This window comes from Thermobia domestica, chromosome 5, assembly GCF_964235325.1.
Source record: "Thermobia domestica chromosome 5, izTheDome1.hap1.1, whole genome shotgun sequence".
Classification (NCBI taxonomy): domain Eukaryota; kingdom Metazoa; phylum Arthropoda; class Insecta; order Zygentoma; family Lepismatidae; genus Thermobia; species Thermobia domestica.
In genome coordinates this window covers 122,080,538-122,107,314 of record NC_137458.1, presented here as the reverse complement: position 1 = coordinate 122,107,314, position 26,777 = coordinate 122,080,538, and the positions used below count along the sequence as shown (strand labels likewise).

The 26,777-nt window shown below is 34.3% G+C and overlaps 1 protein-coding gene across 1 annotated transcript in view; it reads right to left on the bottom strand.

The window, feature by feature from the left end:
• Window positions 1-344: 344 nt before the first annotated feature.
• Window positions 345-26,777, bottom strand: part of LOC145685229 (glutamate receptor ionotropic, delta-1-like) — a 60,027-nt gene continuing 33,594 nt past the window's right edge. Inside the window, exons 5-9 of the mRNA XM_081757590.1 lie at window positions 23,594-23,770; window positions 17,852-18,081; window positions 12,177-12,397; window positions 2,432-2,691; window positions 345-660 (exon numbers count right to left, since the gene is read on the bottom strand). Of these exons, the coding sequence (XP_081613716.1) occupies window positions 345-660; window positions 2,432-2,691; window positions 12,177-12,397; window positions 17,852-18,081; window positions 23,594-23,770 (1,204 nt within the window). The remainder of the gene's footprint in view (window positions 661-2,431; window positions 2,692-12,176; window positions 12,398-17,851; window positions 18,082-23,593; window positions 23,771-26,777) is intronic.

The following is a 26,777-nucleotide window of genomic DNA, read 5'->3' as shown; positions in this document are numbered from 1 at the left end:
ATATACATGCTTCCTATACAATGTTTCTGTGTCTGGAATGGATTAATTACATTTACATTAGTTTCAATAGGAAACAATAATTTCGATTTACGAATAACGTAATGGAATGGATTACGTAACCCTGGCAAGAGCGTAACCCTGAGTCAACTGTAATAGCTAAATAAATACTGTAAATGCATAAATAAATATTGCTCTATAAGTGAGACTTCTTATTAGTGCTTGCTAGTGGTAACCAATGGCATATTTTTTAATCAATCAATAAGCCGATATCATATACAATAAAATCAAAATAAGTTTTTATTTACACATTTTCAGAAGGAAGTTTATTATTATTATTATTATCATTACAATCGTTTCTTGAAGTATGGTTGCAATTTGCGAATATTTAAAATGTTATATCTAGAGCTCATGACGAACTGTTTCGTTGAAAGTTTGCGCACGACGCTCTTCCTTCTTATTTTTGAAAATCTGATGCAAATCATCTCCACTGAGAAAAAAATGCAAGCTAAAATCAAGAAAAACAGATAGAAACAGAAAACACTGAATAGTTGATCTATGCCGAGACTTTGGAATGTATTTCCTTTCGGCAAAGGTTGAAGGAAAGACCACCATTTGGAATGCAATTCGTAGAACAGACCAGCTTCCTCCATTTTTTGCAAGCTATAAAAGAAAACAAACGTTTACTTGCTGGTAAAATTAAATTGAAATGAAATCTTCAACGTTACGCGATTATATCTGTTAGGCTAAGGGAGACGATGATTAAAGCAAATGAATGATGATAGATGAATTGGTGGAATGAGAAAGTACCCCGAATACCCCGAGAAATTATTATAGAGTTACTGAAAGGTGGCCTCTGACAGATAGCTGCACATGTAAACAAAACGAGAGGGAGGATTCTTCACCAATCACAGCAGTATGCTTTCACGCTGTTGCCAGGCAACGAAGGTCACTGACCGCGCTGTTGCCGGTAGTTGAGGCAACTTGTTAAATATCTAAAGTTTGTCGCCAGAGCTGCTGTCTCTGTTGCGGAGCCTCTGGCAAGAGCGCCTCCAGTACTCTACGTGCTCTACCCAACTGTCAGAAGCCACCTTTCCTTGCGCACGCAGTAGAGTACCCCGAGAAAACCCACGAGCACGATGTGGTCCACCACAAACTTACTTGAGCGGGGATCGGCAAATGTAAGCACTCTACCATTAAGCCACCATGCCTATTGGTGATGTAAAACCGAATAATTTCTTTCCTATAAAACCAATATCCTTATAAATTAGATTAAGTAATGTAATCGAGTATTCGTTTTAGCTTAAAATAACGTTAAGATGAATATTCACTATCTTACTTCAAATTTGCCACTTTATGTTACTTCAGTGACAACAAAATATCATAATGAGAAAACAAAATTAAATACAGAAAACATTTGTTGAAGTCATATCAGTAAAAAATACCCTTTTATCTCCACCGGGAAAACTAACCTTAGATACACAAGAATTAGAGCATTAGATAGTGTTCTTCAGTTAGATTGCAGCGACAAAAATATAATTTTTACCGATTTAATTTCCCTCAGAAACCGCTACTGAGCGGGAGTCAATTTAGAAAAAATAGCAAAATGTAACAAAATCTAAGAAAAATGGCAACATATTCTAAAAATGGTTACCAAAATTCTTAACTTTTATGTTAAGTTGTGAATAATCTACAAATATACGGTTAAATATTGTATAAAAAATGAAATGAAATCTTTCAGATTAAATATTGTATAAACAGTTCTTAACTTGTCATAAAATTAATAGTAAATGTTCTCCAATAACCATATTTTGTATCATCTCTCATATACAGGAAGCAGTACATGGAAGATTCATTTGTCTGCTATGTGAAATACTGTAAAAGCGAGAATAGGAATGGCGAAAGAAGCATTTAGAACAAAGAAATGTCTGTTTTGTGAGTCCTTCAATAGAGAGTTATGTAAAACTCATAGTGTTTCGTATGGAGTGTTATATTGGATGGTGCAAAAACATGAACATTACGCAAAACAATGAGAAAAGATTGGAGATTTTATATGTGGGTGTCGAGAAGAGTGGAGAAATGGGCCGAATGGTAAACAAATCAGGAAGTGCAAGATATAGTATAGAAGGAAAGAAACGAATTATATGAAATTGAAATGATGAAGAAAAATAGCTGGACATTGGCTGAGAAGAAACTGGGTCATGAGGAACGTATTATAGAGTATGGTAGCAGGAAAAAAGAGTGCGAGGGCGATAGAGGCTACAGTTGATGGACGGTATTAAAACAAAATTCCTACGTGAAGAGAAAGAAGTTGGCTGAAGACCATGATGCATGGAAACATTTCAATCGTACGACAAGCAACCTGCCAATAATAGCAGGAGGATGATGATTAAAGTTTAAGAGTTGCAAAGATAAATAATAAAATTATACTTACTAATAATTGAAGAGCTCTTTGTAGGGAAATCCTTTTCCTAATGCCATTGACACACCACTTTTAAAATAGGCTTGTTTCAGAAAAATGACGTGACATGGCGACTCTGAAAGGTACCATAGCACCAATTCAAATACTCCCATAAAGGCGAACTTTTCTTCACAAGTAATCCTCAAAGCTATTGGAATTGAGGAGACCATATCAGAAGGGTGTTGGACAATTATTTCATCCCAAGCTCGCTTTACTACTGGATCTTTAGCATACTTCAAAAAAGAAAGTTAAAGATTGTTAAAAGTTGGAGAATAATCAGAATAATTTCGTATTTCGAAACAACTTAAGTTAATCACAAACATAAAAAAAAGAATCCAATAAATGTGAATTAGCATTCATAGGCAAACCACGTAACTTACACCAGAGAATCCAGCAAATTTATCGGGGAAAAACAAAAAAGAAAAGAAAGAAAGAAAAAAATAGCCAAGCTAAACGAAAGGTCGATCAAAGATCAAATTATAAGGAACAGGCAATATAATTTGTAAGTTAACTCATTTGGAATTATTTGAACCCATGGCTTGCAAAAATGGCCCAAAATTAAAACATATAAATTTAACTTCCTTATAATATTTATTTATAAAAATGTTTCAGTGATTCCAACAAGAAAAGCATATTATTATCACATTACTTTATCAGTGTTATATCAGTGTTTAAATCTTCAAGTTGATAAATTTAATATCTTAATACGTATTAACAAAACAAGTTATTCTATTGTGAGTATCTACCACTGATACGAATATCATTAAACCAAGAGAACTCTATCAGGCAGCCAGATACCATGCTCCTATGAATTAATAATATTATGACAGTTGTCACCTCCTACAATTGTATTTATATTGTTAAATAAAAATTTGTATTTTTATTTTTCCTATTTTTGTTTCAATTTGGATGTATTTTTTTTTGTCTACGTTTTCTTTCACGAAACTGGGCAGTGGTCATCACGTTTAGCATCCAACAGGACACCCTCGCTTGTCACTAGGGTAATTTATTGTTTTCGGGTGGCGAAGAAACCCCAGCCATCTTAACGAACTACACACGCACACACACACAAAATTTTAAAATTAACAGGAGAGAGAGAGAGAGAAAGACAAAATTTTAAAAACTAAGGCAGTTGTACGGAAGCATTGGAAAAGACACCACGGTAGACAGTGCCTTCTTTGTTCGAAGTGCAATTTTTTTGTATATTTTAACATCATAATCATGCATCGATAAAGTTACCAGTGTCGTCTTTGTAAATGTGCCGAACGTCGTTTATTATTTGGACTCACTCTCTCCTGATGTGTGTATTGGACAGTGTATTTGTGTGCAGTAACATGGCTTGGCTAGTAAGCTTTAAAGAAATGTCAGTACCAGAGCTTACGACTTGCTTGTCGCAGAGGGAAGGAGAGGATTCAGCCCCCAGCCTCCAATTTCGAGTGTATACGAGTAATAGCGAAGTAAGGGATCAAGAGTTTTCACACATTAAAACTGAGGTAGGCTGTTTAAATCTTTATTTATTAATTAGACTGTTGGATGTGCGATGGATCACGGTTTCATGGCCACTGTGGTTATCATCCATTACATTACCTTTTGCTGCACCTATCCATAGCTTCTGTGTTGGGGGAATCTCAACGAACTTTAACTTCAACGTTCGTTATTTTGGAGACTTATCAATAATGTATATTTAATTCCCGAAAGAAGAAGTGACTTTTATTTTTATTGTGTGCGAAATTAAAACTATTTTTTTCTCCTGCAATAAAAACTATCCTTATGATCAAATTGGAATAATAACGACCATAACTATTTTTTTTTGATTGAACTAAGCTGTTACTTACATCGGTTTTTTAATGATTTAGGGTTGCTAGTGGTTATAATTTAATTATTGGATATGTATTCCGTAAATTGAAACCATTTATAAATTAATATTCACAAATATTATAAAATCGCTTTCTTATTTATTATCCATGTCATTGATGACAAAATTAATACTATGGTCAGTTCATAGTCAGATTGTTATAATCAAAGTAGCAATTAATATGGTATGATTTATATCATTATTAGACATCAAGTCAAATATATTCATAATTAAATTTTTACTGTTAGGACAATACAACGTTAAACCTATAGCCAAGTTAACGAAAGGTTGTGCACGAGTCAATTTTCATTAAATAAATGTCGATATTATAAATATGACCAATTAATAAGTAAACGTCAATATTTTTTTATGTACAAGTATGAATATTTCTGTGTGTATTATTAGACGTAGTTTTGTGTATTAAGTGCTTTATATACATATATTTATATGATTGTGAAGATAAAAATGATTTGGTATTAAGGTTATATATCTATATCTATATATAATTAATAATTATTTCGTATGTTTAATTTGTGTAAATGTATTTTATACGCTCATATACAAACTTAACGTTATATATTCTAAACTTCGTAAGTGCACTTTTATTTTATCTATCTTTCATATATTTTCGAGCTTTCACTCATCTAGCAAGTCATGACTGCACAGAAATTCAAAAGTATCCACAACCTCTAAATTACTCAAGTATTTTTCTCCTTTCATCATTTTTCTCTTTTTAATATATTTCTTCTTTTAATAAATGGTATTTGTTTGTAATAAATCATTTTACGTGTAACTCGATACCTGTGTATCAATGTACTATCTCGTAAAAGGTAGATCAAAATCAATTCAATTCATTTAGGTGTCAAAAAGGATTTTTAAGGCCTGATATTGTGAATGTGGTTTAAATAATATTCTTGTACTCAAACAAGATAACAGATTCAATTCTCTTTGTAAAATTAAAAAGATTGCAAAAAGGTCATTGTTATTAACCATTTTCAAAGTCACGGTAATTATTTCTATAACAAAATTCCTGTTACGTAACCATTTTTTTATTTCTTTATTTTATTGTTGTTTCAAGGAAAAGAAAATCAAAATTATTGTTGACTCATTTAATATTCACATTTAAATTTTTCTTTAATCATTAAAAGTTTATTTCCGTTATTAAATTCCTAACTGTTTTCATTTATGTAAAACATCTTTAACTTATTTACTTTGGCTAACTCAGTAATCCTTTTATTATTATTATTATTATTTTTGAGTTTATACTATTAGTGTTTTTGGTGATAGTTGAGCTGACTATCACTAACGCCATTCACTCAAATCACTCAGTTAAATACTAGGTTTTATTTTTATTTTAAAAAATACTTTTAGTAAAGTCTAAAAATTGCATCAGGCAGCAACTAAATTCTTAAACATTTAAGAATTCACTTGCTTCTTGAGAGATGGTCAGCCAGGCTATTCCAATCGAATTGCATTAGCGTGATTGTATTTCAGCCATGCAGCATGTGAAAGAAAACTGGCCAAAACATTTTATTTAGCGTTTATGACATTTTCTTTAAATTCCACTTTTAAGACTTGCCTTTCTCCAAAGCCCTGGAATCCGTTCGGAGAGGGGTTGGTCTAGAAGTGAAGTAGGAGGGGAAGTCATAGTCAGACGGCGCAGCGGACGAATCCCCGCATCTGTAGCGTTTTCAGCTGAACCGAGGTTCGACTCCAGTCGGACTCAAACTTCGGTAAAGCTAATCGTGAAAAATGGCCCCGCGAACAGGCACACGAACAAAGTAGACCGTGAAAAATGGCGCCCGAACAGGGACCCAAGTATCCTGTAAAAAAAAAAAGAATCACATTCTGTCAACCGTTCAATTTTTTTTGTTACTCTTCTGAATATTTAAATCACAAAAAAAAAAGCTCAGGTCAAAAAGACTTCGTTAGCGACAGGGGGTGAACCTTCTAACTATTGTTAAAAAAAAAATAAAATAAAAAGTACTGTATTGGCTAAGCCTAAAATGGTCCGTTTTCTTTCTGTCCTTTGCCTAAACTTAACTGTTTTTTTTAAAAAAAAGAGAGATGAAAAGTAAAAGACAAAAATAAACGGAACACCGAAAAAAAGCAGGTAAATATAAAAAAGTAAGTACAATTAACTCTAAGTTAATTTATTCTTTTTATCTTTTGTTATATGTATCTACTTCAAACCCAGTTAATCAATTATTAGTATTATTCTATTCATGAGGTATTTATATACTCGTAAGTTTAGTAACGTTTTAAGTTTAAGTATTCATTTTTATGCTCCACATTATATTAATAAAACATCAATATATTTATTTTCTTGTGTTAAGTATTGTATATTTATTGGTCTTATATTTTCTATTTATGACTGTTAGTATGTTAAATGTACAGTATTTACTGCTAGGATATCTTGATTTATTTGTATATAATGTAAAAAATATCTAATATTAGTGAGTATTTACACGAAAGAGAGAGAGATTAGATAATTTATGATGTTCAAACGGCACTGGAACGAAGGCGGCACAGCTAGGCAACAAACAAGTAGGGAACACTATGGATGTAAAAAATACATCCGAGGAAGGCGTCACGCCGAACAACAGTACACAGAGCGACATAAAAATGCCAGTATGGTTTCGCATGTACGTGGAACAGCAAAAAAAGGAACGAGAAGAGCAAGAAAAAAAACGAATAGGAGAACAGGAAAAACGGAAGAATGAACAAATTAAGATATTAGAAGACAAGCTACAACAGCTTGAAGAGGGATTAAGCAAAAAAATTAGAGAAATGGAAAAAAGAGTGGTGCACCAAATTGAAAAAAAGCAAGAACAGTTGCTGCAAAATGTGCGGCAAATCTGTTCAAACGTAGAGGCGCAGACCCAAAACTTGCAGAGATCAAATGAAAAACAAATGCAAGAGTCTGAGAAGGTAAGAGAAGAACGAGAAGAAATTTCTGAAAATGCATTAAATAATGTCCAAGATGTTGAGTGCGAGCAAAAAATGCCAAGTGAAATTATTGTGGCCAGCGAAAGTCTCCGAAAAGAGGAAGACAGAAAATGCACTGAAAAAATTTGTAAAAAAGAACAACATATTAAAAATCAGAAGCATATTGCTAAGCCAAACAAATTATTAGATGCCGGTAACTCCATGGTTCGAGTTTACGATCAAATAGAGTGCCAGAGGAATAAGCCGCTACTTGTCATGTAAGAAACGCGCCAGGAAGAGAAAATTCGTAGTAATGTAAATCGAAAAAAAAAGACTATCTGGTCAAGGTGAGCAGCGCTCTTGTGATAACAAAAACAGCGCGCCCTCCCAAAGTTAAAAAACATATCGCTGTAACATTGCTCTCACAAGGGAGAGAAAGAAGAAAACATAAGAAAACACGTAATTAATGCTTAAAAACTAAGCTTAAGAATAATTGAAAAAAGCGATCTAAAAACGGAGAGATGCGATACTGACGACGGAGGAGAATTTAAAAAGAAGGTTTTTACGCATGTAAATAACCACGTATTGTGGCTGGCAATGAAGATGACACTTGTTGACTGAAAAAAAATAAAAGTTAGAGCACTCGGTTGTACTACGGTCCCGATTGAGCTCCGAAGTAGAGCTTGCGTTAGAGGCACTTATTAAAAAGCTCAACGCAACCTTCCTTCGTATTTGAGGTGTAGACTTTCTGTAGGACTTAACGCGCCAAGCTTGAGTACATACTCGCTTAAAGCAGCGAACTTCCTCAGAGTCCACCAAAATTATAAGTTTGTTCCTACCCAGTATGGTAAAAAATAGAAAACGTCCTCTTATTTTATTAATTGATTGTATAGACGAAGTCCAAGTGGATCATGTAAAATTAGTACAGCATAACAAAAGTACAAGCTAAAGTATTAATAAAAAAGTTAACCTCACAAAAAAAAACAAAAGCTCCAACAGCACCCTCCGGACGTACCAAAACGCATCCCCGAAAAAAAAATAAATAAATAAATAATATATCAACACATCAATAAATAAATATCAAAAAGCCAATAACCTTGCATTCAAAATATGTTAAAATTGCGTTAAAAAAAATTTAATAATAATTTGTTACAATATATTTATATGTCATAAATGGCGCCAAAAATACGCAAAATAAAGCAAACATAAATAGCACTCTAGCGGCTCGTCAAACTGTAATCGGACTCGAAACCCTACAATGTGTTACGCTTTGACAGAAAAAAGTTCTTTAATAACCCTTAAACAAAAAATGGTTAAAGCAACATCAGGGTCAGGATTTTCATGTAAAACATATCTGCATAATTGTTGTCGGTGACTCATTGTCACTTACAAGGACTTCGTTGAGATGAAGCAGATCTTCAGTTTCACTTCATCTCGTGCTTCATTTAGGAGGGGGGTAATTATGACAGTCGTCACCTCCTACAATTGTATTTATATTGTTAAATAAAAATTTGTATTTTTATTTTTCCTATTTTTGTTTCAATTTGGATGTATTTTTTTTGTCTACGTTTTCTTTCACGAAACTGGGCAGTGGTCATCACGTTCAGCATCCAACAGGACACCCTCGCTTGTCACTAGGGTAATTTATTGTTCTCGGGTGGCGAAGAAACCCCAGCCATCTTAACGAACTACACACGCACACACACACAAAATTTTAAAATTAACAGGAGAGAGAGAGAGAAAGACAAAATTTTAAAAACTAAGGCAGTTGTACGGAAGCATTGGAAAAGACACCACGGTAGACAGTGCCTTCTTTGTTCGAAGTGCAATTTTTTGTATATTCTAACATCATAATCATGCATCGATAAAGTTACCAGTGTCGTCTTCGTAAATGTGCCGAACGTCGTTTATTATCTGGACTCACTCTCTCCTGATGTGTGTATTGGACAGTGTATTTGTGTGCAGTAACATGGCTTGGCTAGTAAGCTTCAAAGAAATGTCAGTACCAGAGCTTACGACTTGCTTGTCGCAGAGGGAAGGAGAGGACTCAGCCTCCAGCCTCCAATCTCGAGTGTATACGAGTAATAGCGAAGTAAGGGATCAAGAGTTTTCACACATTAAAACTGAGGTAGGCTGTTTAAATCTTTATTTATTAATCAGACTGTTGGATGTGCGATGGATCACGGTTTCATGGCCACTGTGGTTATCATCCATTACATTACCTTTTGCTGCACCTATCCATAGCTTCTGTGTTGGGGGAATCTCAACGAACTTTAACTTCAACGTTCGTTATTTTGGAGACTTATCAATAATGTATATTTAATTCCCGAAAGAAGAAGTGACTCTTATTTTTATTGTGTGCGAAATTAAAACTATTTTTTTTCCTGCAATAAAAACTATCCTTATGATCAAATTGGAATAATAACGACCATAACTATTTTTTTTTGATTGAACTAAGCTGTTACTTACATCGGTCTTTTAATGATTTAGGGTTGCTAGTGGTTATAATTTAATTATTGGATATGTATTCCGTAAATTGAAACCATTTATAAATTAATATTCACAAATATTGTAAAATCGCTTTCTTATTTATTATCCATGTCATTGATGACAAAATTAATACTATGGTCAGTTCATAGTCAGATTGTTATAATCAAAGTAGCAATTAATATGGTATGATTTATATCATTATTAGACATCAAGTCAAATATATTCATAATTAAATTTTTACTGTTAGGACAATACAACGTTAAACCTATAGCCAAGTTAACGTAAGGTTGTGCACGAGTCAATTTTCATTAAATAAATGTCGATATTATAAATATGACCAATTAATAAGTAAACGTCAATATTTTTTTATGTACAAGTATGAATATTTCTGTGTGTATTATTAGACGTAGTTTTGTGTATCAAGTGCTTTATATACATATATTTATATGATTGTGAAGATAAAAATGATTTGGTATTAAGGTTATATATCTATATCTATATCTATATATAATTAATAATTATTTCGTATGTTTAATTTGTGTAAATGTATTTCATACGCTCATATACAAACTTAACGTTATATATTCTAAACTTCGTAAGTGCACTTTTATTCTATCTATCTCTCATATATTTTCGAGCTTTCACTCATCTAGCAAGTCATGACTGCACAGAAATTCAAAAGTATCCACAACCTCTAAATTACTCAAGTATTTTTCTCCTTTCATCATTTTTCTCTTTTTAATATATTTCTTCTTTTAATAAATGGTATTTGTTTGTAATAAATCATTTTACGTGTAACTCGATACCTGTGTATCAATGTACTATCTCGTAAAAGGTAGATCAAAATCAATTCAATTCATTTAGGTGTCAAAAAGGATTTTTAAGGCCTGATATTGTGAATGTGGTTTAAATAATATTCTTGTACTCAAACAAGATAACAGATTCAATTCTCTTTGTAAAATTAAAAAGATTGCAAAAAGGTCATTGTTATTAACCATTTTCAAAGTCACGGTAATTATTTCTATAACAAAATTCCTGTTACGTAACCATTTTTTTATTTCTTTATTTTATTGTTGTTTCAAGGAAAAGAAAATCAAAATTATTGTTGACTCATTTAATATTCACATTCAAATTTTTCTTTAATCATTAAAAGTTTATTTCCGTTATCAAATTCCTAACTGTTTTCATTTATGTAAAACATCTTTAACTTATTTACTTTGGCTAACTCAGTAATCCTTTTATTATTATTATTATTATTATTATTGAGTCTATACTATTAGTGTTTTTGGTGATAGTTGAGCTGACTATCACTAACGCCATTCACTCAAATCACTCAGTTAAATACTAGGTTTTATTTTCATTTTAAAAAATACTTTTAGTAAAGTCTAAAAATTGCATCAGGCAGCAACTAAATTCTTAAACATTTAAGAATTCACTTGCTTCTTGAGAGATGGTCAGCCAGGCTATTCCAATCGAATTGCATTAGCGTGATTGTATTTCAGCCATGCAGCATGTGAAAGAAAACTGGCCAAAACATTTTATTTAGCGTTTATGACATTTTCTTTAAATTCCACTTTTAAGACTTGCCTTTCTCCAAAGCCCTGGGATCCGTTCGGAGAGGGGTTGGTCTAGAAGTGAAGTAGGAGGGGAAGTCATAGTCAGACGGCGCAGCGGACGAATCCCCGCATGTGTAGCGTTTTCAGCTGAACCGAGGTTCGACTCCAGTCGGACTCAAACTTCGGTAAAGCTAATCGTGAAAAATGGCCCCGCGAACAGGCACACGAACAAAGTAGACCGTGAAAATATGTACATCACGTGATATTCCATGTTTGGAACAAACTTTGCATTAAAAATGTACTCGCTTTTAATTAGCGTGTACTTCAAGCGAAAATCAGGCGCAACATACTCGTACTTCACTCCCGTTGCTTTCCTGTCGTAGCTTATAACAAGATTTAGAGTATAAATTAAAGCGATTTAAGACAAATGGAAACGAAATTAAGCTCCTCACAAGCCATAGTGTGCTATGAATTTGATGAGAAATAGTTAATTATGAAACATTACTTGTTTAGGCAATAATTTAAGCTTTATGCATATTCTGGTATGTTGCCCGAAATCTATTTCCAGCAAGATGCATCAATCAGTCAAGGATCAATTAGATCGGTGTGAAGCTGGTGGTATTTGCCAGTTCGTGCATGAAGGAAGGATACTCTTTCCTCCATAGTAGAGGTGATGAGTTTAGGAAGACGAGAATCAGTTAGATTACAATTTATGGTTAGTGTTCGAGATGTGTTCTGATAGACAAAGCGTAATGAATTGCTTATTGCAACTGACTCTTATTTAAGATAGTTAATGGTTAGTTGGACTCCATACTGTTATTTTTGACAGACGAAATGTAGTTTCTTGTCAACCCTGCCGCAGTTCGTGATTATCCTGTTAGTTTCTTACCTTGAATAAATCTTCAACAACAGTACCAGCCACAAACCCAATTCTCCAATCATCATCTGCCTCTAGCAATTCTCGTAGATTGGTAAAAGGTAGCACACTGCGGTCCATTGTAAGGTAAGACATCAATGATGCAGAATATCCAGCATATACTACTACCGCAGTGAAACAGGACAATAGAAACACAACTTGGGTGGATAAAGTGGGAGGAGTGACATCTGCACCTGTAATATAATAGAACAAAGGTATTGGGAAAACGATATTCTGATGTAGTTATTCTTTACAGATCAAAAAGTTGGGCTTCTGATAATGACTGCGATCTAAATCTCTAATGGTCATAGCAAATAATTGAATAATATAATGTAATTTTCGAAGTTGAGCACATTACAAGGTGATTCACGGCAGAGGCACGAGTTCCAGAAACTATTTACACAAGTAAGACACAACCCATATCTATAGCGCCAAAGGAAGCGTTTCCTAATCTTTTCAAGTCTAAACCCTTTGAGATCCAAACGTACTATAAAGAAAATTTCTTACTCCATAAACTAACTTCCTTTAATTTACCAGGTGCCGGAATTTAAAATCACACATTTTGTATTCACAAAATGAGTTTGTTGGACTTTTTACCAGTGATGAATACAAAAGTTGTTCTGGGTCCAGGTGTAATGGAAATTATCTATGGAAGATTACAACTTAGTAAGCAAGCACGTCTACTGTAAGTCTAACTTAGCTCTTAATTTCCCTTGGTCAGCGTCCAGTTTTTCTTCTACGAGCTCTTCTGAGAGGGTGAAACTAGATATTTCTAATTTGATGTTAGTCACTTGTGTTGATGGAAGTTCCCAGCGTACAATATTTTATATTTCCAGTTGCAAATAAACTTGCAATTGTTTTCTTCTTTATTCGTCAATCTTTCTTACAATCCATTATATTAGTTGGAAAGATCATTAGGACTATCTATTACTTGGCTATAAATTAAGAGATGTTCTCAGACTAACAAGTTCGACTAAGCAGACTATTGTATCAATTGTTTTTCTTGAACACGGCTCAACTTCTGATAGTACACAGTTTTATTGATACTCTGACCAGCTGGGAGCAGTTCCCGATGCACGATGCCGCGAGTAATCCACCAAACACACAGGAGGATCTTCTTCTGGTGCAGTGCTGTTTCGGAACCGGTTTATGGAATGCTAACCAATGATGACGGCGCCGTGGAGCTTTGCACAGGACACACTTCTCATCACACGTCAACACCCTGTCCAGAAATGGCTCCTTACTGAGACGAGACAGCAAAGAAACACAGGTGTCTGCTCGTGTTGCCTTCTGGCCTGGAGTCAAATCATGTGGGACCCATCGACCCAATTTGTTGTGCTTCTCACCTTGATGGACGCGGTGCAAAATGGTTTCTCCACTCACACTGAATTGTAATTCCAGTTCCTCACATATCTGGCCACTGTTCGCCTCAATTGCTGCCTGTATATCTTCATTTTGTACATATGTTGGTCTTCCGGCATGTGGTGTGTCTTCGAGTGTTTCGTCACCGTCATTAAACTTGTTAAACCACCGTTGCACTGTCCGCGTAGTCACGACACCCTCACCAAAGGCCTGGTATATTTTGTGCCCCGCTGCAGCGGCGTTTGACCTCAGTTTGAACTCGTACAGCATACATGCCCTTATGACTCTCTGTGCAGGTTCCATGTTCGATCTCTCTTTACACAAGTTCACAATGTAACTGAATTGCCGCAACCAGTAGTATGTTGGATATACCCACACCAACATGACTTTCGCCTTATTTCCATTCGCATTCAACTCACGGTGTGAGGGCCAATTGAACACAACCCTCCACAAAAAGCGATAGAACTTTCTTGGTCACCTTTATATATTTAGGAATACATCTCAAATCGACAAAAGGAGAAAAGATTGAGAGAATTAAGAGTTATTGCGTATTTGTCTGGAATTGAAATCAATTCTTAATCATACAGAATAGAACATTCACGAAACGTAACGTTCGAAATGAAGTGAGAATGAAATGAAATGAAATCTTTCAGTTTAACGTCCCACAATTTAACACTTTAGGATAAGGTAGAGGATAATTAAGGCAAGTTAATAATGATGGAAGATGTGATGGAACGAGAAAGTAGGAGGAAACAGGAGTACTCCGAGAAAACCCACGAACACAATGTTGTCCACCACAAACTTACTTGGCCGGGGATCGAGCTGGGCGCCCTATGCACGAGAGGTAAGCGCTCTACCACCTTATTCCCCTCGAAATGATGTTAATCTTAAGTTTAGGCAGTGTATATTAATATATGAAGAACTAAAAAGAATAAACACTAAAGGATATAATGAATTACAAAACACCACCTTAGAAATCTCAGAGTTAATATTTTAATCAAGCACTAGCTGAACCTGCGCTGTCTACTCAGCGCATCGTTCTGTCATGACCATGAATCTTCTTCCCATAAATCCATATCCGTTCGAGTACGCCTCAATGCATCTCTTGATGCTTTTGAAGTTGCCAGCATGCAATAGGTTTTGCCATTCAGATTTAAGCAAAGCACCTGCAATGTCCGTCAACTCACTACACGTAACTTCTCTATTGGTTGCCTAACACCGTAGTTTCGGCCTGCAACAATGTTAATCTTATGGGCTCAAAACGGCCACTAAAATGTTGAATAGAACAATAACGACACGGTTTTTGAAAATTTGGATGAGAAGTGGACAATCTACACAAAATTTGGAATCGACCAGCGAAAACGGCACGTTTCTAGCACGTGTGATTTTCGATATCTCATTGTCGAAAGAATTGCGGACAAACATATAAACCTAACATTTTAATATATAGACTAGCTGAACCTGCGCTCTCTTCACATATGAGCATGAATCTCCTTGCCATTGTTCACAACGTCTGTATATGTCCCTCTACAGACCCAAGTGAAGGACTTATTGATAAAAATCGGGAAGGGGTATCATAAAGGAGATTTTTCTACTTTTTTAATATCTCGCACCGTTTGCAAGATTTGAGCCTACTTCCGGCTGGAGTTTCTAATTCATGTATGATCAGGTTTTTTCTTGCTTGCAGTATGTAATAAGCAAATACAATACACACACAGTTAATTATGTCAGTGATGTATGGCGTTCATTGGGCAAAATCCTCGAAACAATAACGATTCATTTTAGACTGGAGAAATGGTTATCTTTCGTTTTTCATAATTTGCCCATAAAACAAACGCCTAAGAGATATACAACTTCTATATACAACCGTGTGGTGTTGGAATGTATAACTTGTAGGATATGATGCTTTACATTTTTAAGTTTCAACACTTGAGGCGCCTAGTATTAAAAGCCGCTAAATCCATTTTCTACCGAAATCGAGTTATATATAGCTTGTTATATGTTTGATCTAAAGAAATTCCATGGGAACAGAATTTTGTTTAAAAGCTTAATATTTCATACTAAACTAGTTCAAATATGGGACTTTGTACGCGTGTATATGGAGCTTCCCTGCACGTTCACTGCATCCAGGAAACTAACTGAAGTGGATGTGGCGGATTTTGATACTAGGCGCCTCACTTACAGTGTACCCCAAAAAATGTAATAAAGAAACAATGGCCATATATATTTGGTCTAGGAATTAATTCGTGCGGTTGGTACGCACACATTGAAGCTGTAGTACAAACACAAAATACATAAATACCTTAAGAAAAATATTGTCCATCGCTAGCCACCACTTTCGCCCATCTGTCAGGCAATGTACGGATTCCGTGGCGAAAGAAGTCCTCATCCTTGGAAGCGATCCAGTCAGAGACCCATGTTTCGATATCTTCTGAAGAAGTAAACCGCTGTCCAATCAAATCGTTGTTCATGCAATCGAACAAGTAGTAGTCCGAAGGAGCAACGTCTGGTGAATACGGCGGGTGGGGTAAAACTTCCCATCCGACATTTTCTAAATAGGTTTTGACCGGTTTTGCGACATGTGGGCGAGCGTTATCATGTTGAACAATAAGTTTATCATGTCTGTTCTCCCATTCTGGTCGTGTTCTGGCCAGAGCTTGCTTCAAACGCATTAATTGTCGTCGATAACGTTCTCCATTCATAGTTTCACCCGGTTGCAGCAGCTCATAGTACACCACACCTTTCATATCCCACCATATGCACAGCATAACCTTTGCACAGTGAATATCTCGTTTTGGTTGTGATGGACCTGGTTCACCTGGTTTCACCCAGGCCTTTTTTCGTTTAGGGTTCTCGTAATGGATCCACTTCTCATCACCCGTAATAATTCGATGCAGAAACCCCTTTCTGCTCTGTCGTTGAAGCAGCAATTCGCAAATGGTTTTTCGTCTTTCAACGTCTCTGTCTTTCAATTCATGTGGAACCCAATGTGACATCTTTTGAATCATTCCCATGGCTTTCAAGCGTTTGGAGACTGTTGTTTGATCAACGCCTAATGCTGCTGTAAGTTGTTCCTGCGTTTGACACGAATCCTGCTCGAGCAATGCTGTCAATTCTTCGTCTTGAAATTTTTTTGGCTGTCCAGCTCGCTCTTGGTCTGCCAAGCCGAAATCACCACTTCTAAACCGTACAAACCACTTCTAACACGTTCGCTCAGCTAGAGCATGGTCACCATACACTTCCACCAAAATACGATGACTTTCAGTCGCACGTTTCTGCATGTTAAAGTAATGCAGCAGGACTCCCCGCAAAAACACTTTATCAGGCACAAATTGCGCCATGTTCACTTAACTACAAACTGGTGTTGTTGACGCTTTAATCCACTGCCCTATACTACGAACGATACGCGATGACAGGGGTTTGCAACACATGTGTGGATACACGGAACTGTGGGACGCTCCGTTCGTTGCGCCATCTCTTGTCCACCCGCACGAATTAATTCCTAGACCAAATATTTTTTTAAATATCCAATTAGAACTGGACAATCTACACAAATTTTGGATTCGACCAGTGAAAACGGCAGTTTCTAGTATTTGTGGTTTTCGAGATCTTATTGTCGAAAGGATTGGAGACAAACATATAAACTTTTTTTGAAGAAAAACATATAAAGATAGCATTTTAATATTTAGATTGTTTCTAACTAGAAATTAATAATCTATAATCTAAAATTTATTTTATAGTTAATTTTAAACAATATGAAAACAGAGAACAAACATTGTTCCAAAAAATGAATTCGCACACCCAAGTTACAAGTGTCTAGTTATTTAAAAATGAAATGATTGCACCATTCAATGGGCAAAGCTTTCACTTGTATTTAGATTTGAGAAAGTGCGACTACTAAATCGCCAGCCTCTTATTTTAAGCTGATCATTTTTCTAAATATTGTATGATTTTTTTTAAAGCACACTGTATCTAAAATCTTGTATTTATTTATTTATTTTCTCACAAGCCTAACGACAATTAAGCATTATAGTTTTCAAGTTCGGTCAAATATAAAACGTTCTTCGGTTCACATCCCACCAACTTAATCCAGGCATATGCATTAAATTATATCCAGGCATATGCATTAAAGTGAATACTATTCAAAGATTAATTCTTGATTGTAAAGCCACTTCGCAAGCAGTGAAATTTATAGCTGACCCTCCGACTAGGAAAATATCTGGTTTCTTCCTAATATTATAGTATTGAACATTATAGTAAATTATCATAGTTTCATGTACACTTACTCTGCTGACAGAAGGTTCCATAAATATTTAGGAAACATACGAAGAATGAGGCAGTATGGGATCTTGTTTGAATAATTTTAAATCTCTGGGAAACTATATACAGTGCCCAAAGACATATAGTCATGACCGTTATGCATGCTCCAACTGACCACCAGAGTCCAGGAGAGAAAGGAATGATAAACGAATCCCAAGCAGATGCCTCTCCAGGTTGTTTTATGAACATTCTGTATCTGAAAATGATTTTTTAAAAATGCTATTAATTTGATTCTACGTAGGCATGTTCCTACATTAGGTACACTCAAGATTTTTATATTCAAGCTTCTTAGAAATTGTTTGGAATGAAATCTGAAATTTTCATAGACTTCCATGATAAATGGCAACAACTGGTTTTCAATATACAGTAGGCTCTACTTATAATTCAATACTAATAAATATCAAACAGTATTAGGGAAATAACAGTTGTTAATCTTTAGTTTGAAATTAATTACTCTCCAGTATTTTCTAATTTTACAGAATAAAATGCTTTTGGTCAAACATATATAAACAAAAGTATTGAAATAAAACATCATAAAGTACAAATACATAAAGTAGATTTCAAGATGTCTTGGAATTCCAGTCAACGCTTTAAATTTTTGAGAATGAATGTAATTAGCTATGCTGATGGATGAAATTAATCTTTTTACAGATAATAACAGTATTTCTCGAGAATTCCAACAATCTTGATTGTTAAATAATAAAAATTATTATTATTAGTAATTGTAGTGGTATTCAATAAAGGTGATAATAATTATTTATCATAACCTACATCTTCCTTTTCAGCATCTTTACTATCATAGCCTGCACCATTGTGTTAGAAACGTACAAAAGAGCGTGGAGAATTCTGGTGTGTTTATATGATAGTAAAGATGCTGAAAATGATCGACTTTACAATCCATACACTTTCGTGATGGTTGAACATATTCTGATATAAACGCTAAAATACTCGAGCCTTGTCCTCCATATATGTTCATCCTATACTGTCTTTCATATGTGTTCATACTATATTATACTATACCATATGTGTGCAACTTATATTGTGTTCATACTATTGGAGCAGGGCTACTTTTTCACCTCTTATCCAATGTAAGCACATATAGGGTGTTCGAAAACAACACTGACAAACTTTGGAAAATTGTTCCTTATACAAGAAGATGAAGAAAGTTATATACCAAACATAGATGTGTAAATGTATCATTTCGGAGACATAGCCCATCGAAATTTGAAAGGCATGATACAAGAAGATTCATAAGTAGAGGATAAAATGTTCGATAGAGGTCAAGTAAAACATTTTGAGAATATTTTGAGCGGTGGTCTCCTTCAATATACAAGAGGATGTGAAGTGTATATCAGTTTACAGTTTCTGATTTATAATTCATTTATGTAGAAGGTCTCATGATTTTTTTCTTTTACTTTGTGACATTCTTGCCCGATACCCAGTGCATGGTCGGCCACATGGACCCAGGGCGGCAAGTTAAAATTTGAAGTTTTTGTCAATTTTGAAAAAAAAAAGTTGTGTTACGAAATTAGCGATATTTAAGCTACTATGAGTTTTCAAACAAGTTTTTATTCTTAACTAATAAGAAATCTCATGATATTAGCAGTGCCACTGAATCTCCGCAAAATGTTTATTCCAATATACAGTCGACCCCCTACTATCTGGTCTAATGTGGAGGAAGGGCAGACCGGATAATGAAAAAGTCAGATAGGCCGGAGTTCTATAATAGCTCACTTCTTGCCTCACCCATACCAAAACTCATTTCTGACCACTTAATACAGGTCAGTATTTATAAATGTTTCTTAAGTAGTATACTGTAGTTTTAAAAAAAAATACAGAAATAGAAAGTCCAAGAATAAAAATATTGTTCACATTTTAAGATAAGTTTTATAATGTGCAACTTATATTGCACGAAAGATAAAATAATGTACACTGCTCATACATACAATTTTAAAATAAAGCAATATTAACCTGAAACATAGGCCTAATTTTTTTAAAAAAATGTTTTAAACTTGTTTATTGTTTACTGATAAATCATTGCACGAATTCAAAAAGATAGGCCTAAAAGAGACAAAACTTAAAGTTTTTAGTTTTTGAAGAGTCCTTGATAGATAACTGCTTTTCCTTGTTAAAGCTATGTTTTTATGAAGCGCTACAAGACGAGTAGATCGCTCAAAAAATCTCGTATTATCACAGTGTTTTTTATCTTTTTTGGAACTAGGGCGGATAGTCTGACAAGTAAACCTTACGTTTGGGTGAATCGAGTTGCTGATTGAGACATATATGAGAAAGTAGTACTAAATGTGGTCAGTATTTCAGTGAAGTTGTAGGTGCGAAGCTCCAGGGGTTTAGGAGATACTGCTACCAGAACATCACATGGAAGTACAGAATAGTCTTCATACAGTTGGAGGTAAAAGCTCTGTAAGACCTCTTGTAACTACAAAAGATGAATAACAAATATATGGGTACATATTAGGACTAGGGGGAAGTCATATAATAAGGGTATACCTGACGGCGGCCATCTTGAAATCCGCCATTTTGAATTAAGGTTAAGTTTTTAAAAATAGGAATAGGGTCATGTGATACATGATTTAAGGCGCAAATTTAATCAGAAGCACAATGGTGACGTTACTTTTGATTTACGCGCAATTGGTAAAAAGTTACAGGGAAATTAAATATTGTTGCAGCATATGTATTAGTCCTTTACCCCACCTTGTAAATTTTGTGTTAATGATAATAATTAAATAAATAGCAGGTGGATAAATATTAGGTCTATGGTAAGAGTTGCCTTGATGGTGGCCATGTTCAAATCCGCCATTTTGAATCAGACAAAAGTTTTAAACAAAACGCATAACATTGGCATCGTATTAATAGCAAATTTTACCATAAATCCAACAGTGTAACCATTTTTGCTTTATTATTAACCAGCATTTGTTATCGCATGAACAAGTTGCTAATTTAAGGAAAAATGACCAAAGTGGAATTGAGTCATAATTGAACTTGGGTCTTTCTTCCAGAAAAGTCCTCAATTAGTACAATTAATATGTAGTTCAGAAAAGAGTGCATGACTTGCACAAATGCTCTGCTCACAGTGAGCACACCTGACAAAGGCAATCGCGTTACAGTTGACACATTTGTCGTTAACAATTCCGTCAAAGCAGTAGTCGTAAGGAGCGATCCAACGTCCAGGTTCTTCATTCAAATATCCAACCTGATTGAAAGCGAATCGAATCATATTGCGAAAACGAGGAGCACTGAACTGGTAAATTGTAAACGACTAAAGTTATATGAACCTATCACGACGCCATATGTTCACGTCACTTTCTGTTACTGCTGTATCAGTCCGAAGACTATTGCATTACTCTATTCCCATTTAATTTTGTGCTGGTTAATGATAAAGCCAAAATGGTTATACCGTTGGATTTATGGTAAAATTTGCTATTAATACGATGTCAATGTTATGCGTTTTGTTTAAAACTTTTGTCTGATTCAAAATGGCGGATTTGAACATGGCCGCCATCAAGGCAACTCTTACCATAGACCTAATATTTATCCACCTGCTATTTATTTAATTATTATCATTAACACAAAATTTACAAGGTGGGGTAAAGGACTAATACATATGCTGCAACAATATTTAATTTCCCTGTAACTTTTTACCAATTGCGCGTAAATCAAAAGTAACGTCACCATTGTGCTTCTGATTAAATTTGCGCCTTAAATCATGTATCACATGACCCTATTCCTATTTTTAAAAACTTAACCTTAATTCAAAATGGCGGATTTCAAGATGGCCGCCGTCAGGTATACCCTTATTATATGACTTCCCCCTAGTCCTAATATGTACCCATATATTTGTTATTCATCTTTTGTCGTTACAAGAGGTCTTACAGAGCTGTTACCTCCAACTGTATGAAGACTATTCTGTACTTCCATGTGATGTTCTGGTAGCAGTATCTCCTAAACCCCTGGAGCTTCGCACCTACAACTTCACTGAAATACTGACCACATTTAGTACTACTTTCTCATATATGTCTCAATCAGCAACTCGATTCACCCAAACGTAAGGTTTACTTGTGAGAGTTTGTTATATATTAAAAACCAATCAGTTGCAGTTGAATATGTTTATTTGAATACCTTCTTGTTATAAGAAAATATTTAATGTGATACCCTGTCATTGTGTAAACTTTATAAAATTTTAGCATTAAAAAAATCCCTACAAGATTTATACCCAAATATACATAAAAAATTATTTTTTCTACAGATGTCACAAATTGCTCACAAGTCAATTGGATTTTTTGTACTTTGTCAAGGCAGGCACGTAGCCAGAATTTCGTAATAGGGGGGTCCTGACGAAACACTGTGGTTATCACACTAAGGGCTGAATCGTTCTAAAATATTTTACCGGAAACATATATTAGCTCGTTTAGCCAGGATTTCGTAATAGGGAGGGGGGTCATGAGATGAAATATTGTGGTTACACACCAGGGGCTCGATCTATCTAATCTATTTTACTGGCAACATACCCATATTGGTTTATTAGGACAATAAAATCAGAATATGTTAGCAAGTATTTTAATAACAAACTATAAAGAAATCTCCAGTAAAATAATATTTTAAAATATTGAAAAAGGTATAGTGTTCCGAGGTCATTCAAACTCGCTTCGTCTTGTCTTCTTTCTTCTTTTTCTTATCTTCGTTTAATGCCGTCAAGGATAACAATGAGATCTCTTTGGCAGTAAAGACATCCTATAAAATGGATTAGTGTTCCTGCGAAATTGAAAATTTCTTTAACACGTATAACTGGAATCTATGTTGCCAGGCTCATATTATTGGTGATTGTGGGCTTTTCCTATGTTCTATCTGAGAGTCTATCTGATCGAACCGGTTTATCGATTGTCATTTGTAGTCCATAGGATTAGCATGGAGCTAGATGGAATTCGGAATGCTTCGTTCCAATAATAATGTTCATTTTAAACTTGAACCCCTTCCGTTTCCTCCACACAAAGCTCCTCATAAAAAGAGTAACCAAACGTTTGCTGTAGTTTTATATAATATTTTTAACGCTGATTCTTCTTTTCCTCGTTTCTTTTTGTTTAATCGTTCCTTAATTTTTTTTCATTTATGGTTTCTAAGGGGGACGGTCCGAACCCCCCGGACCCACTCCTTGGCTACGTGCCTGTGTCAAGGATGAAAATTTGTTTTCATTGTCAAATGCACCGTATACACATGCAGTGGAGCAATTAAAAGTACTTTGTAGTAATGTAAAGACATCCCCTAATGTAGCTGTTCTTAATGTGTCAAAAGTGGGAATTTGACTATTTTTATTATCTGTTTGCTTTTTAATTAACAGTTTACACTTTCTTTTTACATCTGTGACAGGAAAACAGGGATCGGTAGATGTGATTGGATGTATGGGGGCATTAAAGAAAAATCCAGCCCTACCCACTGACACATTAATGGAATCTACTGCTAATCACTCAGTGTTCTTACCCAACATTTATCTGGCATTTCATTCTTGAGCAATGGCTATTTTGATGTCGTTACTTAAATTTTTAGGGAGCTACACATATATCTCCGATATGATGCGTAAGTACATCTTATCCAAACTATGTTGGCCTATAATTTGCTTTCTTGTTTTCGTATGAGCAATCATTACCAAAGTTGGTTCTCGTTGCATCTTCCGAATTTCCTGTATATAGACATACCTTATTACTGTGATAGTCTTTGTGAAATCTGCAACTTGCGACCGGATATCCGTTACAATAAAATGAGCTACAGCAACTTCGACCTCACCCCTATGAAGCATTCCTATCATACCATTCCATGTTCCATTTTTAGAGCGGGTACCCCATTTTCCATCCACACAGGGATATATTATGGTTCTGTAAAGATATATTAACAATAAGAAAACTATACAGAAATGGTTTGCAAACGGAGCCCACGGGCCAAGTCCAGTGAGTCCGAAACACAATTTTGATACCGTTATTCAAGTTACCATTTAGAAAAAAAAGTACTTTTTAACTTCTTGGCACTTAGTAACTTGGACCTGCACATTTTTTTCATGTACCTAAATGTTGGTCTATACTCAGTGGGTGATCAGAGTAAACGTAAATGAATAATTCATCATCGAGACAATTCATTCTGTTTGTAGCACTTACAAGTAGTATATGACACTGTTGGGAGCATATGTGTCACTACTAAGAGGAGATCAACAATAATATATGCAATCTGTTAACTAATAATATATTTTTAAATGTACATTACATAAATAAATAAATAAATAAAAACTATCAATCATTATTGACAATGTATGACTCAGTATTTAGGGCCATAAAAATTAGTTTTTGTCGAGCTTGTTAATTTACTGAAACTAGACCTGTACGTGAAGCAATGTTAATTTACCTTCAAGCATTCCATTTTGTTCATGTCAATTTCATTTCTCAAGTAATATATGTCTCATCTTTGCACAACATAATAGTAAACAAAAATTGAAGTTTCATTGTCAGCTTCACCTTCATAGGTGGCATGATTATCGTGGTCAGCATCAGTTTTTAGGTTTACAAAATAATTCGTTTTTTCTCGAATTCCCGAAAGCTGCGCTACACTCGTTTTCACAAGTTATTTAAAAACGAAATAGTATAGAAGTAACTAATATCCTGGCTGAATTAAGCCATTTTTGAAATAGGTATCTACTTCTCGAAAAAAATCACAAATCTTGGATGTAGTCGCCAATTTTGCTATATGCTTATTATGCCCAGTTAACTAAATTTAACATTTTCGTTTCCACGGAAATGGATCCTGGATTGGATTACTATTCTTGATATATACTATTTTGTTTCATTTACTTATCTAAAATGGACAAATATCAAAGTACCAAAATCCTGAATGAGTAAATTCAATCCTGATACAGGACTTTCATTCCATAACAGAAAAGAAAAAAGAAAAGAAAACATACTAAATAAATCCTGAAGATGCCAATTTTGAAATACACATTTAAAAAAAAATAAAAAAATAAATACACAAGAGATTGTGTAACCCAAAACGCACAACTAACCCATGCACGAAAAGAAAGATTCAGATTCTTCCTAAAGTATTACCCCAGTCATGAGATCCATCAAATTGCTTATTTCACCGTTATATATATATATATATATATATATATATATATATATATATATATATATATATATATATATATATATATATATATATATATATATGTATGTATTGATACGAAATATTTTACTCAAAATATAATATTAATTTGAATAATTGCTTAAATTGCTTTCAGATAATATCATTGTTACAAGCCATAAACTATATCAATCCAAATATCCAAGGCGAAGGAAATTGTAATAATTTCGTCAGAGATAAATTACAATAGTATTCAAATTGATATTCATACACGTTTATGTTTTCACAAAATTTCAGTCTGTACTTAAATTTTGAATGTATTATTCGATTTGATTAATTACAATTCAATAAAAATTACATTATTTGGCTTTCATTATTTAATTGGACCATTCACATTGGAAATTTTGTTCATTATAGTATTATGGATAGCCATCTACGGAATCTAATTAAGACTGACTTAACACACTATATATATATATATATATATATATATATATATATATATATATATATATATATATATATATATATATATATATATATATATATAGTGTGTTAAGTCAGTCTTAATTAGATATCGGACGCATGTATTGCTACAATCTATCTTCTTTATAAATCAATTTCAAAGTAGTAGCCAATACTAAACATCTCCGGCTATTACATATAGCCATAAAAGAGAATACCATTACACTATAACTATTCCTTGATGATGATCTATGAAATATATACATATGTCATGCAGTTATAAATGAATAAAAGGAAAAAAAATCTAAGTGACAGACTATTAGTATTACAATGGAACGCAGTTTTAGCAATCTACATATCAAGACCTACAGCTGGGAGACATAACGTTTATATTCTTGATCAGCACCAGCATTTAATCTAACCAGAATAATAATTATAAGTCAGTCTTATTATAGGAAGGGCAGCAAACTGAAGCTAAATTCACATTAAATGAAACATGAGGCTAAATAATATTCTACACGATTTCTTTAAATGTTTATATAGCAACAACTATTTCCCAATGTGACAGTCCGAAAACTAAATTGATTCTGACTAATAGGAATACTGATAACGGAAAGAAATTTGTTCCAAGTCTTATATCAATACCAAATGTTGTAAAACTGTAATAATAGATTTCATTCTCTAGTAAAGAAATAGTGAAGTGGAGACATTTATAAGATGGATAAGATGCGTGACGCAACGCTAATTTAGTTACACATATTAATAACTTGAGACATTTGCATATTTAACTAAGCTGAAATTGTCATCACAGTTCCTACACATGCACTATATCATCACGGTAGCATTATGATTGTAGCTCCGTCGTCGCCATCTTGGGCTGGCAACTTCAATTCCTGATAATTAAATATAGGAAATTAGGTTACCTGAACTGCAAGTACTTCTACCCGTAGGCAGAAAATTCCTGACACGAGTGACACTCCGACTCTGCTTTAATTTCTTTCAGGGTTGGACTCCCCTTATGTCCTGATTTCTACGTCTACTAAATTCTAGTCCACTTCAAAATGACGTCCATGGAACCATTAGCTCGTAGGTGGTATAGCCAAAACAGGTTAAATAAAATTTTTGACGGGAACTCCGTTGAGACCAAAATATCGCACAGGTTTGTCCAAAAGTAATAATTTAGCAAAGGTTTTCCAAAAGTAGTAATTTCTCATCTTAAACTTTTTGAACATATCGGAGTTTCCCTACCACCTTTCTACCACTAACTATATATTTTCTTCTTCTTCTTCT